We start from the raw sequence: 15,000 nt of genomic DNA, 5'->3' as shown, positions 1-15,000 counted from the left end.
AAAGTAACTTCTAAAAAGGTATGTCTTAAGAGTGGACTTAACAGATTCTGCTGACTTGCAACGTCTAAAACTCAATGGGAGGGTATTCCACAGTTTTAGAGCAATAACGGAGAAAGCTCGCTACCCATAAGCTTTAAGATGCCAGCGGCCGTACTAGTAATTGTTTATCAGATGAACGCAATGTTCTTAATGGTCGATAGTGAATTAAAAGGTCACTTAGATAGGATGGCTCCAGTTGATTAAGACATTTAAAGGTCATTAGTAAATTTTAAAACGAATACGTTCATGAACGGGTAACCAATGCAGATCTCTTAGCACAGGTGTAATATGCTCGCGTTTACATGAGCCTGCTAGAAGTCGGGTTGCTGAATTCAGGACATAATGGAGATTTCGGATTTAATCCTGCCTAAGACCTAAGAGTAGTATATTATATTGGTCAACCTTAGATAAGTGGATCAAAGTTTCACGGTGACGGAAAGAGAGATGTTTATTGATTTGAGCAATGTTACGTAGGTGGTAGAAAGCAGACTGACATTCGCTGTTTAATTGTTTGTCCATAGACATGACAATGTTGAACCAGGCACCGATGTTCTTTGCTGAGCTCGATGAGTAAATACCGTCTGAACAAACAAGAATAGATTCTAGCGCGGGTTGTGGTCGATGACAGGCGTGAAGACAAGGAGCTCAGTTTTGTCGTGGTTGAGCATCAACCTATTTATTGGCTGACATCCAATTTATTAACATCATGAATACATGACTAAATGCGATGTTTGGATGTAGTTGGTTCGCCAGCAGCACTCGGCTTGAAAGACACATAAATTTGGCTATCATCAGCGCAAACATGATGGTTCATGTTGTGTTTACTGATGATATCTGTGAGAGGTGAGGTGTATATTGAGTATAGGATGGGACCGAGCACTGAGCCCGGAGGAACACCACAAATGAGATTAGGTAACCCTAACCCTAACCCTAACCTTACGAACTGGCTCCTCCCACATAAAGAATACTGTATCCAACCCAAGGCTTTCCCAGTAATCCCAAAACGATGTTTTAGCCTAGTAATGAGAATATCATGGTCTACCATGTCAAACGCCCCTGAGAGGTCTAGTAACACCATTAACACACTCTCCGTCGTCAATGGCACGTAGAATGTCATTGTGTATTCGCGTAAGCGCCGTTTCAGTGCCATGGCCTTTCTTATATGCTGATTGATAAATCACATGTAGACTTTCATCCTCGAGATGGTGATTGAGACGCAATGCTACAATCTTCTCAGTTCGAAATAGGTCTGAAGTTCTTGTACACTTCACGATCTAGAGAGTCCTTTTTGCAGTATGGGGTCAACGACTGTTTCTTTGAAGGCTGTAGGTACAGTCGCAGTGATAAAAGACAGATTAACAATGCCAGTATAAAAGGCAGCAGGGTGTCATAACACTCTGTCTTTAAGATGGCCGGAATCGGGTATAAAACGCATGACTTTGACGACATAGTTTTCAAAAGAGACGACAACTCATTTACTGATGTTGGGGAAAACTCACAAAGTTCCAGGACGGGTGTTGTTACATGATGCGTTAATATTTAAGCATGAATAAAAAGGTTACTGGTGGAAGTCTCATACGTATTCGCTCCACCTTGTTACTGAAGAAGTCTACAAAGTTGTTTGCAAGGTCACATTCACTTCGATGTGACGGTAATTTCCTGTCGGCTTTCAACGTTTAACATTTTTCCAATGGATAAGAACAGCGCACGTTGTTTATCTGCGTTTTGATCAATTATATTGGCATAAAACTGCATCTTGGAGTCGTGAATTAGTTTATCAACGCGAGCACACTGTTCAACATACATTTCTCGTTGGATCGTGAGTTTATCTCTGCGCCATTTGCGTTCCAGTTTCTTTCTTTTAGTTTTTTTCAGACCTGATGTGATCTGAGTACCAAGGTGCAGCAGGTCTGATAGTTACGATACGTGACTTAGCCGAAGCATACTTTTCAAGTAGTGACCGCAATGTATAAACATGTACAAATCAGCAATTTTCAAACATTACGATGACGCAGAGTGTAAGGCCATCAAGATTGTGTATTTATTACTGAAAAAAATAAAATTTGCCTTGTCTGTCATTTCCAGTGTCGTTATGTCAACAGACGTTAGTTGTTCAAACCACTCAATATCAATTGAGAGCACCGGCATTGATAAAGAAGCCAAGTTTGATGTGGAAATGACCTTTGTTGTGGAAGGTAAGCGGTATTTTTATCTGAGCCTCGTTTCCATGCTATCAGGTCATGTGACCACTATTTAATGGTCGAAATGTCAAATATCAGCTCAGATCATCAGTATTAATGAAGTAGCCAAATTTGGCTTGCTTACGGCCATTTACGTGGAAGTTACAAGGTAATTTATGATCCAGCCTCTTTTCCGTGCTGGCTTTCCAATGTCAGAAATTGGACACCCCTTAAATTCCACCTGAGCAAGTTGCAAGCTTGGCACCAAAACTTTTCGTGTTAACTAGACCCCAAACAACACTTCTACACTGGTGCCGTGGTTTCAGCACAAACTTCCCATGGGAGTACATTTGCTCCCATACTAAAAAACAAAAAAAAACAAAAAAAACATGTTTGCATGATAATGGCGTTCAATTCCCGGGGATTAGTTAGGGACACCAACATTGTCACCGTTCCTTTGTTTAGGGACACCAACATGGTCGTCGTGACGTCACGTTAAAACACTCTATAGCTATATTTCTTGTATACAAACATTAACGTTACATTTCTTTTGATATTCAAATTTGCCAATCACAGAACAAAAGAAGTCATTGTTTCAACAGCCAATTAGGTCATGGTTGGCATATTAATGACAATGGGTGACGTCATGAGAAACATCGCTGTAGAAACACACAAGTTGATCCATGGGTTGTATGTGGAAATGGACCTCCAGTTGAATAAGGAAGAACGAAATGGAGTGAAAAGATTCAAATTGAAAAAGAGAGCATCACGTCTCGACTTCAGAAGCACAGTTTTGGTCTAAGAGTACTATAAAAAGCCGTTTGTGAATCAACCGTTTCTGCTCCCAGAACTTGATGAAGTTTATGCCTGGTCGTGAATTTCAACCTGTGTATCTAAAATATAGACAGCAATTAAGACAAATGCGTTGCCTAGAAATGTTCAACCATTTTCCACACAGCTTTTTCTACAATTACCTGTTGAACTTGCTCGGACAGAGCTGAGTTGATAATAGCTCTAAGCTCTTTCACTGCTGGCGTGTCTGTAATCAGGAAAAATTTACTAAATTTTAGTGCAGACCATTTAAGCAGTCAAACCAGACCATTCTTTTAGATGGCCATCACTTATGGTTTTCAGTGATGCCCACACGTGCTTTCTTCGAACACACCATGATGGGAGGAAGAAATGGATCGGTAATGCTCCAAGCAGGAATCCACCATTGCATCTGGTGAGATGGTTCTTGCTGAGTCACAGTTTTAGCACTTTTGTAAGGAAAAAGAAAATTTTCCCCTTTTCTCAGTTTAGCCCCTCAATGTCAGTAGTTCATGTTCTTCAGAAAAAACATTGGGGGTTAAATTCAGGGTCATTTACACTTGAGAAAAAAGTTTGAAATGGAGCATTAGATGGTATATGGTGCCCCGCCCTAAAAATTAAAAATTAATTTGAGGTCATGAATACCGATCCAAAGTAAGCCGTCTCTATCTGAAAAAGATAAATGCTTCCAAAAGGTGTAAATCTCTCCGCTAGTTTTATAATAAAATTTAGCACTACAAGCACAGGGAGTCTGAGACCAAAATTAGTTATCGTGCACTATGCTACACTTACATTGGGACCAACCGTCTAAACACCACCCCCCTCCCCACCCCCTCCAAACAATCCTGCACTGGTGGAAAGTTTTCTTTCAGTTTATTTATGGATCAAACATGTTCCCACAAGATTCTTAGCCTTCAATTTTGAGTTAGACTTTTTTGTTTTCCTTCAGCATAAAATTAGATTATTAAAAGCGTTTTGGGTGGGAAAAACTCATTTTTGGTTGGTATTTAATCGTGGATTAGTGTTTTTTGTGGATTTTGAACAACTGGACCCAGGGTGACGAAATCACTAAAATCAGCTCTAAGAACAAATCCCTAAATCATTATTATGGAGTGCTTCAACCTCAGTTGACTTCTTTTGTTAGCAGGTCCATGTTTGCAAACTAGGGTCAAAATTCGCTGGGAAATCTGAATGCTGGGGAAGTGTGCTTGCCGCAGAAGAACTGGGTACCATGTACCATGTACCATTGTCAATTTTGAAGGAGAAAATAATATTCAAATCAACACCTTCGTCCTCTGCAACAGCTGCTGTTTCCTCGGTTTTGTCAGTTTCTTCCTCAGCCTTTCAGAGAAAAACATTTAAAAATTCAACACTTCACTCATGGGTTATCCTAAGACTTTTAACTAGAAACCAGGAAACTATATATATCAAAATCTTTGAGAACACAGAAGTAAAAAGTAAGGTGAAATAAGCAAAATGTAGAAGTGATCCTTGCACTGAACTGGACAATTTAACTGAGCTGGACAATTTAATTAATTGTCCCTTATCACAGAGGTCAATTTGGGTTCAAATCCTGTTGAAGCTGCATGAAATTTTTTCGATGTCTATAAGGGACAATAATTGCTTAAATTGTCCAGTTCAATGTGAGGATCAATTCTACATTTTCATCTATAATCTGCACTTCAAATATGTACAATCCTTTCATTCATTGTGTGAAATAAACAATAAGATTATAAATGAATGAAGCTATGATCCTCACAGTTTTGACAATTATTGTATGGAGAAGACTGAAAAATTCAGGAATTCAACAGAGTTTGAATCCATGACCTCGCGATGCCACTGCGATGCTCTAACTAACTGAGCTGTGAAGCCACTGATGTTGGGAGCTGGTCATTTGTGAGTTCCAATGTGAATAAATGAACGAAATAATATATGAAATGAATCATTTATTGAACTGCGGATATGAAATCAAGTGGAGCTATGATCCCTGCAGTTATGTACGCTGCAGTTCAATATATGATTCATTTCACACATATCATTTCGTTCAGTTAGATTAATTGCAATGGAGACGAGAGCAGTTCTGGTAATTTTGAAAGGAAAGAGGGTTAGAATGACAGGAAGGTAAGCTAGAAAGGGACAACTTGTTTAAAATATTTTAAAGTACTGGGGTTGCCAAACAAATATCTCCAAGGTTCTACAGGCTGCTGCACCAATAAGCAAATTAAGCAACAACAAGGAAACGATTTACAGGTGCTTTATTCACTGGAGGTTAAAACACTTCTCAGGCATCAAGGGTAAAATAAGTTACGAGAAAACAAATTCAACATGAACAATCTCTCACCTGTCCCAACTCTTCTTCATCTTCCTCTTCATCGTCACCAACTACAAAAAATTCAGACACAAAAAACATTATTATTATTTGCAAGTTATTTTCAGCATTCTTGTTATATTTGTGCATAAATCAGAATTCCTCATGCTCATTAACCAGAACAATAGAGTGTTTTGCAACAAACATCTCCTTCCTTAAATCTTCCCCTCCATTGTTTATCAGTGTGTTTGGTGCTTGTCTTTCCTTATGGCTGGATTGCCAGGACCTGTCAGCTATAGAAGCATCCTGAGTCTAGGAGATGGCTTCTACTGTTGGAAACCCACTCCTACATGTCTCGGGCAGCTAACCTCACCTTGGTGACACACTTAAATTTCTTACCTTGCGGGGGTTCAGGAGTAACTGGCAGTCCCACATACTCAAAACTCAGATCTAGACGCACCTGTAAAAAATTAAAGGAAAAGTAACAATTTTTGTCTGATTTCCTGCAATAATAATTATTTATTAAAGACGAGACTATATGAAAAAGATTAATTCAATGTGAAGAACAAATAAAGAAAAGAACTCTATCAAGCCAACGAGAGAGCATAAAACTCCCTAAGACTTCAAATTTTTGCCCAAATTTTGGGTGCAACCATTCCTTCTGGACAGAACTCTGCAATCTCTTTTCTTGTCTGAGAAACATATCAAATATCTACTTAACAAATGTATCATCATTTCACTAATTAATGAGTGAAAAAACTCTGGGACCTTCAACCCTTCACTCCTACCTTTGGTGTAAATGCATACTTGTACATCTTAAAATGTCTGAAGTACCTTGAATTGATAATTAAAAGTATTGATGCTTATTACAAAGGGTGACTTATTAAAGAAATAAAAGACGGTTGAATGCATACAATTATTATAATATTTCCATAAGGTCGCAATAGTAGCAAGTATGATAAATACTGTAAGAAACAGACAACTTTTTTAAAAGACATGTTTCGGTATGCTTATGCCATCATCAGTTTAATGAGTTCCTACGTGTGAACAGTTATAAAGTCTACGGGTAGATGAAAAAATTATTACAACATGACATAATACAAATACGGGTACTATTTACAGCGTGACACCAAACATCAAGGTGTAAACTAAAACGTGAGAAAAGTGTTGTAATGCTGCAATTATCTTTTCAAAAAGTTTTTAAAGTTTTACAGTATACAATAATAAATTGCTTCTTACGTATTAACAGTATATGTAGTTAATCTTTTAACTTGATCCACAGAGAAAAGAGCAATGCTGTAAGGTGGCCTCTGCAATCAAAAGGGTCGAGAAAATAAATGGAAATTAATCACACACGTTACAACTTTAAAGGAATAATAACCACCTCAAATTTGTCTTATCACATTGTCTGCTTTAACTGACCTTCACAGAGTGACAAAGAAGAAGCTCCTTGAAGAATTCAAACACTGGTTCAACATTGCCATATGGAGTGTCTGTTAATGTGAAGTAATAAGTTTACATAATAAGATATGCAACATCTTCTCTCTGAGTATTTGTGTCTTAAAAGGCGTTGAAATATTGTATGGTAAAGCTATGTTAAGAGCAATCACAACACTGGGTCCCTTTCCAGACTTAGCTTTCAGTGCCTCAAGTGAATAGCTTTCTCAATGGCAATGATTTTACACCAAACTGTAGTTCAAATACATGGCAGTTTTATTTTTAATGAGCTCTAACATGTCTCTCATTTTTTAGCAGATGTTTCCCATGTTGATTTGTGCTGGAAGCAATGAGTAACCCCTTTTTTAGTTTTGGTTTGTTTTTTTGGCTTATTGTTATGGTTTCTTAAAGGTTTACATGTATATCCAACTTTTTTCAAGATGACACCACTGTGAAACAGATGTCTTTCGGGTGCAGGCATCTTATTCTGGTTTCACCTTGGGAAATGTACATAGGTGTGGTCTTGATGGCATCTTTCTAAAAGAGTATTGTCCAAAAAAATCTGTTATTTAAATAATGATCACAAATGGGTCCTCACCTACAGCCATTTCGTGGACAGATTTGATTATTGAGAACCATGCTGACATCTGTTCACTTGTAAATCCATTGTCTTTAGCAAACATGAGAGTTGTTAAAGAAACCTTTCGCTAAATCGATAATGGTTGCAGTGTGTTTACAGTCAGGATACATCCTGCCAATTGTTCAAGCTTTCGTTTAGTTACTGCACAAGTAAGATTCAAAAGTGTGATGACCTAAGATATATTAACAACTTCTTTTTCCTTATCAAGTATCTGTTCTCCAAATATATACAAGGGTACCCAACAAGCAAATTAAGCCAAATGCCTTTGAGAGACATTTGTAGGCACCTTATAATGTTTAAAGCCTGGGGTGGTGGGGGGGTGGACTCCCATATAAAAAGGGTAGGGATGCTCATCGGAAATTTTAAATTAAACCTATTCTGGGCATGGCTCAGGCTTTTTTTGACTCCTAAAAGAGGCCTTTCTACAGGTTATGTGAAACAGTCAAGTAAATAAGAAGAATTAAAAATATACGTACAAAATATACACTTTTACATTTCTTCACACGCAACCCTAAAGGAGACCTTCACGGCTACATATGATGGCATTTTTCCCAGAACACCCTAAGTAAGACCAAAATCCAAAATTTACAACCCTATGCGAGAGATGACAAGCATCCCTCCCCTTTTTGTGTGGGAGTCTCCCCCCTCCCCCCCCCCCCTGGGGGGTTTAAAGACTGTCTTAAGACATGTTTTTACCACCTTTTATCACAGAATTTGATCTGTTTGGATATTTTGCTGAAAACTGAATTATTATCTGAATCGCTATAGAAACACCACAGCCTTAAAGCCAGATAAATTTCCTATCACATCAACTCCACTCCGGGACCACAAAGCGATTTTTGGCAGATAATAATGTTCTGCTCTCTATAAATTATCTTCCCATGTGCTCAGCTAGATGTGTGGGTATAGCCGTTATAGCTTGATGGCGATCGTATTACATTCTGCACTCTCATTGGACAAAAATAATTTGAAACACTTGGCCAATGAGAGTGCAGAATGTAATTTTCCCATACAAAGTCTATAAATCGTATACTGAGCTTGGGCTGCCTGTGTGTGAACCAAAACATACGAGAATCGCTTTCTGCAGGGTTTGATCATACCGCAATTCTGAACTTTTCGGACTACAATTTCCGAATTACCGCGCTAAAAATTAACAGATACCGCATTTCCGCAGATCCATTAATGTCCTCTTCTAACAGCTATATTTACTGATCAAAACATCTTAATGTAAAGGATATTGCAAAGTATAAAAATAAAGATCTACTAATATGCCCTGTCTGAGATCTTCTTTCCACTCATTAAGATGTAGAATATCTGCTAAAAGGCTACAAAGACAAGACAATGTAAGCTTAAGTTTCCAATAAGTATTATAAGAAATACGTAATCAACTTAGGGGTCATGAGGTCAACACACATGTTGGACACAAAAATTAAATTGAAGGCTGCATCCTAGTAGAAGTTGCTCAATACTGCCTTACCCCCACCCCCTCCCTCCCCCTACGTGGCAGTCATTTCACAGTTTATAGGTGTGAGAAAAAAAAAACCTATGACAATAATCCATGCCATTATGGAGCCTCTCTGACCCACTGGGATGTTCCAATTATGGTCCAAAAGCCCCCAAGGATGACGTCTGGTAGGAATCCTGTTTCAAAGGCGCCGCCCCTGGAATCTTACTCATCCATACCACAGGGGTTGGGGTCAGAAATGACATGACACGTTAAAATTTAGGAGAGCAGCTTTCGATCCTGAATTGCACTGACCATTGCATATCCGCTGGCGTGTTACTTTTTTGAATGTCCTCTACATTGTCAAGAGTTAAATCAGTCCTGCAACAAATAAATAAGAGCACTTAATAAGATGAACTCATCGGGAATCCTGAAAACAAAACAAAAGCTCAGTTAAAAAAAATCTTCTCAATTTTAGTAATTTACGTACCACACCAAGACTCTTGCTTTAAACTTTTTTCGCTGAGGAATGGACATAGAATTTATTGGAGATATCACTAGCCTCAATAATTTATTGAAAGGAAACACAGGTCAGATTACCTGGTCTTGTGAAGGCATTTTTGGTTTGCCCTTCAATCCTGTCGTTTTTCTTTGTTTCCAAGCGACAGTATGATGCTGAGCCCGCTTGGTAGATACTTCATATATCTACCACCTATATATATACACCAAATTTGTTGCAGTGATTTATTTAACAAATTCATTAGACAAATTTATAAAAAAAAGTATTCCATTTGCATTCGTTGGAACTGTAGCCGTTTGCTGTATCTATCCGAAGTGAATGAGTGTATCTACGCGCCATGGAAAGTCTCGGAAGGAACAACTTTTGGACGATGGGCGCCTGGGAACTAACAACAGTTGTGAAAGCGAAAAGAACTGAAAAAAGCGCGGTAAGGTTGCGCCCACCCGGGAACTTGTCTTTGGAGAAAGCTGGCCGCTGTACGGGTTGTAGTTTATTATTCTGTCTTCTTTTCCATTTTTCGTGCAAAACGTCGTTAACTCTACTTTCCTAAGACACTAGGCTGATTTTTGTCGACAAAACTGTGCAAGAAAAGTATTTTCGGAGACGCCTCTGAAGTATTCAAAAGGCTTATCTTCGTCGACTGGGACATTCAATGACCACAAGCAAACACTTGGTAACAACGCAAATCCAGATTGTTAGTTTGACAGAAAACAAGAGTAATTATCTGAGTAAAATGGAACGTCTATTATAGGGGCCCATCTACTACGCAAGAAATTTTTATGTCGTAATTTTTATTTGCTCGTATAGACGAGGAACTTTGCCAATTTTTATGTAACATGAAATTTGCTGAAAAGCTTGCGTGTTAGCTTTTATGTAACAAACAAAAGTTGGCAAATACGAAAAGTTACTTCTGTAGACGACTCGAGGAAATGAAAACAGGACTGAATGCTTCGAAAAACAGAAACCTCGAAAGTAAGGACTGCCTTAAATAGATATTTAAAATTGCCATAGTTTTCTTTTGATGATATTTAAGCTTATGATGGATACTCTTGTAAATAAAGAAGAAATTTGGGGACATAAGTAATTTGTTTTGGCAGGACTTAAACACCCTGTGCCATTTCTTTGTATGTTGTTAATTCTTTTTTCTTGAAAGATTGCTTATCCTTTGTATGATATCTTAACAGTTTCAGTCAACTAGCTGAAAACCCTGAGCAGTTGGCCATGGACTAGTTGCAGCAAACTAAAGAAATACTAGACTATCAGACAAAAGAATTCCTGGAACGGATTCTCCAGCTAAGCTTCTGTCACAGAAATGAAGACAAAAGTTATGAGAAAGCATACGTTTTATGCAGTTGTACATCAAAGGTAATAAAATGTACATGTTAGATACAGTCAGTATATGTCTATCACACAATGGATAAAACTGACAGCATAGAGTTGTTGCATTGCAGACATTAAAACCATTCCATTCAGCTTTTAAGACCCCTTAGGTTACTGGCCGTTTCGGGACATAATAGTTTCATGATTATTAGTAGGATTCACAACTTTTGGTTGGTATACTGATTTGAGTTGTTGATGACGGATAAAGGCGATAGCTTAAGTTAAGAGCACCAAATTTCTCTGTCCTCTTTTTAGTGCTAAGCACTGTGCCTTTATGAGATACCCGTAGTGGCCTACAGCACTTTGTTTCTTTGCCTTCTTCTCAGTTGCTTTGTGTTGTGGAGTCATGTAGCCCGTAGAACATGGCTCTCTGTAGATCTTAGCTCATTCCTCGTAGCTTTTAGGTGTTTAATAAACCATTCGGAGTAAGCACTGAGTGTTTTGATCAGTAGTCTTAGGGTTAGGCTTAGGGTTAGTTTAAAGTAAATGCCAAGTTTAAAAAAAATTTGTGCAGTGGATTCAGAGTGACCTTAAATCTTTGAAAACTTAACGAAGCTCTGAATCCACACCACAGAATTTTTTTTAACTTTGCCGAGAGTTTTATCTTTGCCTGCCGATAATTTTTGTGCAATAAAAAATTGGATTCAGCAAGTTCGTTTTTCAGATGTGAGCAACTAAAGCCAAAATATAGGGTGTTTTTGCAAGGCTTTCCTGTTGCCATGGTAACTTGTTACATCACAAAAATGACTGCATCTTGTTCAGCAATAATTGATGTCTTACATGGTACCGTAACATTGCTGTTACGTGATAAAGTGTTGTATTGTCAATACTTTTAATATCAAGGTCTCTTCAAAAGTGTAGAAACTGGTTTGAGCCACCTTCAGTTTAGGTTTAGGATACATATTAAGTCCAAGACCTAGTTGGACCGACGAAAGTAGTTTTGTAAATTAGGGGAACAATAACTTGTTAGGGAAAGGCTTTAAGGGCAAAATAAAGGATGTTTCCATTGAGAACATCCTCAAAGCCTTTTTTCATCGGTAAACTACTTATGTTGTTGTCTTATTATGAATTATTAATGTCAGATCTTGTACTCCAATAAGTTGTTAGGAAAAGGCTTTAAGGACAAAATAAAGGATTTTTCTATTGAGAAGATCCTTAAGCCTTTTTTTTTAGGTAAATTAAATTACAATAAATGGCTGCAGCCTCAAAGAGGAATTTGCACGCAGCCAATCATCTTTGTGTCTGTGTCAATTAATATTGGGGAAGGGGCAGATATGTCCAGAAATGCAAGTAATGACTGCATGACAATTTTCATAAGGGTAACGAAGCGTCCCCATGCCGCCTTCTCTCAAACTTCAACATCACTCACATCTGGGAATACAGACAATTTACCTCATACTCTGGCCCTCAAGTAAAGACAAAAAACTGTATTTACCCTCACCCTTACCGGGGCATCAGTATTTTGAGAAAAAAATTCCTCCAAATGTAGACTTTTTCAATGAAGCAAAGTTTGCCGTACTGGTGGTTGGTTGTGTTAACTAATTCCAGTTAAACTATTTGTCCCTGCCTCCACAGATGTTATTTAAGGGAGACATTGACCCATCACATGGCCAAGGAGGTCCGAATGTCCTAGAGGACATGGAATTTATAAGTTCCGTAGAGGTACCCTGCCATGGACGTGGGGACAGGGAGTTACTAACCCTCACTGCTTGGGTTCTATTAGTGACCGAAAGAGGGGAGTTACGAAAACTAACACCCGGGTCATGCTATGTTCTGTGACGTCTGAAAAGAGCGGGTGTGAACACATCGGACTTATTGATTGCCTATAGGAGTAGTGTTGGATCTATCCTAGAATATACCGACCAAGTTTGGTAAAATATCCCTGAGTAGCTCTGTAATGGCGTGAATCAATTTTTAAAAAAGGGGCTTTTAAGATCATTCACCCAGACTGTTCATATGATCAAGCTCTGGTGCTGACTAATGAAGACACTATCGGATAGAGGAGACGGGCGAGACCCACTATTGGATAGAGACCGGGAGTGTAGAACACGCATTGGCATTCCTGGCGTAGTTTCCATGTTGGAGACTGTACCGTATAACTTAAGATCAGGCGCTACGCAGCGTGCCAAACTATTGAAAAGAACTGATTATAACAGGAGACAGGACTTGTTTACCACCAAATACCATATGTAAATTCGATTATTATAAGAATCGAACCACAGTTCGTAATATTGGACTCTTGTTAGAATTTGGACATTATTGGTAGTAGTAACATTGTAATTAGCCGTTGTTAATTCAGTTTATATCCCAACTGCAAGAGAGGTTAATAAACATTTCCTCTCTTTTCGGTCACGTAACCATTGGTGGTTATCACGGGCGCCTCTGAAAGAGGAGATACCGAGTTTGCATCCAACTTGACGTACCTTCTTTGAAAAGTCGTCTGTCCCATGAATAGAGAAATCTTATGCATGTGCAGGAAAATCGCGACCCTAAAAAGAGAGTCAGAGGTGACTCCTATATGTTGTTCTATCAAACAAAGTAAAAATTCTGTGCCCGGCTAGGATCCGCACTTCCCCGCGAAACAAATTGTTTTGACTACGGATACGTGAATCTCCAGACCTCTCTATTCAATTTTGTTTTTTATTCTCAGATCTGAAGGTGATGTCCTTCCGCATAAGCTGAAAAGCTCTATGAAATAGAGTCCTTCAGGTTTGCTTGGTTTTACCAGTTTCAGCACTTGGACTCCTTTAATTTGACTACTGTCTGTTTTTACTGTTATGTGGTCTCATCGATCATTAGTCCATTCAGAAGATTACGCCAAGCCGACCGGGAACTACATGCCCTACTCTTTTCGACTAGTATGTGGGGTCTTTAACGTCCAACAGAGTTTTGTGAACATTGAAGGGTTGTGAGACGGTTTATAGTCCTTATCCGAGAAGACTTGAAAGTCTAACCATTTGCGGTTGTAATTTCAAAGGCAGCACTTTCTCCGCAGTTATTTTAAGACCCTAAGTGTTTGTCCGGCCGGAGTCGAACTTACGACCTCCCGCATACATGGGAGCCCGATGTTCAACGAACTGAACCACCGGTGCGCGCGTAGACGCCAACCACCTTGTGTGACACATATGATCTGGCGAAGTAACACATTTTAAAAGCTCGTACATGGAAGTAAAGGTGTAATTTTAATGAAAACCTGCGTACAGTTTCCTAATTCAGACCAGAAAAAGCACCAAAATAGTGAATTTGTTGTTATGAGGTAAGACCGCGCAAAGGAATCATCTTTTCTAGGCGCAGGGTTGGGCGTGGCACTGGAGTGAAACGCACCATGTTTCATAAAATATTTGTTTAGCCATAACGATGTCCATTTGTCAAACCTTTAAAAGTCATGAGCTTACCTAAACAACACTTCTTCGGGTCTTCTTCATTCCTTTCCCAAGTCCGTCTCAACGAGCCGTAACTCTACCATGTCAAACCTCTCACCTGTTGTACATTAGCAGTACATTCTAAGATTATCGACTTGAATTTCTAGGCGTTTCGAATAATTTTAATGAGAACGTTTTTCATTCCAAAATCTGCAGGCCTAGAAAACTTTAAGCAGTTACTGACTCCCCGAAATAAAAATCATTTGACTATATTTCCGGCCGCCAAAATTCATCATAGCGTCTTTGGGAAAACTTAAAGTTTTCATTATAGTTACAGGTTTCGCCGACAAAACGGATCCATGAACAGGGTAGACTTCGCTGTGGTAAGGTAGTATTATGATTAATATGTACTTTCTAAAGAAACCAGTTTGAATCGCCTTGAACTTAAAAGCCCCTTTTTAAAATTGATTCACGCCATTACAGAGCTACTCAGGGATATTTTGCCAAACTTGGTCGGTATATTCTAGGATAGATCCAACAATACTCCTATAAGCAATCAATAAGTCCGATGTGTTCACACCCGCCCTTTTCAGAAGTCACAGGACATAGCATGACCCTATGACCTTAAATATTTGAGAACTTAGCGTAGCACTGAATCCACTTCACATAATTTTTTTAAACTTTAGAGAGAGTTTTATCTTTGCCTGCTGATCACTTTTCTGCAATAGAAAATTGGGGTCAGAGAGTTCGTTTTTCAGATAGGGTGTTTTTGCGACGCTTTTGTGTTGCCATGGTAACTTTTTACATGCATCTTGTGTTCAGCAATAATTGATGTCTCACATGGTACCGTAACATTGCTGTTACGTGATAAAGTGTTGTA

General features: G+C 38.7%; 1 protein-coding gene across 2 annotated transcripts in view; it reads right to left on the bottom strand.

The window, feature by feature from the left end:
• Nucleotides 1–9,575, bottom strand: part of LOC138045067 (cilia- and flagella-associated protein 119-like) — a 12,605-nt gene extending 3,030 nt beyond the window's left edge. Inside the window, exons 1-12 of one of the 2 annotated variants that reach the window (XM_068891434.1) lie at nt 9,459–9,575; nt 9,349–9,380; nt 9,174–9,239; nt 8,653–8,739; nt 7,373–7,455; nt 6,760–6,830; nt 6,577–6,647; nt 6,126–6,171; nt 5,737–5,797; nt 5,371–5,411; nt 4,316–4,370; nt 3,194–3,258 (exon numbers count right to left, since the gene is read on the bottom strand). In XM_068891434.1, coding sequence (XP_068747535.1) covers nt 3,194–3,258; nt 4,316–4,370; nt 5,371–5,411; nt 5,737–5,797; nt 6,126–6,171; nt 6,577–6,647; nt 6,760–6,830; nt 7,373–7,455; nt 8,653–8,739; nt 9,174–9,239; nt 9,349–9,380; nt 9,459–9,476 — 696 coding nt within the window. In that variant the 5' untranslated portion in view covers nt 9,477–9,575. Of the gene's footprint in view, nt 1–3,193; nt 3,259–4,315; nt 4,371–5,370; nt 5,412–5,736; nt 5,798–6,125; nt 6,172–6,576; nt 6,648–6,759; nt 6,831–7,372; nt 7,456–8,652; nt 8,740–9,173; nt 9,240–9,348 lie in introns of both variants that reach the window. The other variant, XM_068891435.1, reaches the window with a different exon arrangement.
• Nucleotides 9,576–15,000: the final 5,425 nt, after the last annotated feature.

This window comes from Montipora capricornis, chromosome 4, assembly GCF_036669925.1.
Source record: "Montipora capricornis isolate CH-2021 chromosome 4, ASM3666992v2, whole genome shotgun sequence".
Taxonomy (NCBI): Eukaryota; Metazoa; Cnidaria; class Anthozoa; order Scleractinia; family Acroporidae; genus Montipora; species Montipora capricornis.
The sequence above is the reverse complement of the archived record's forward strand: the minus strand, read 5'-3'. Positions and strand labels throughout refer to the sequence as shown.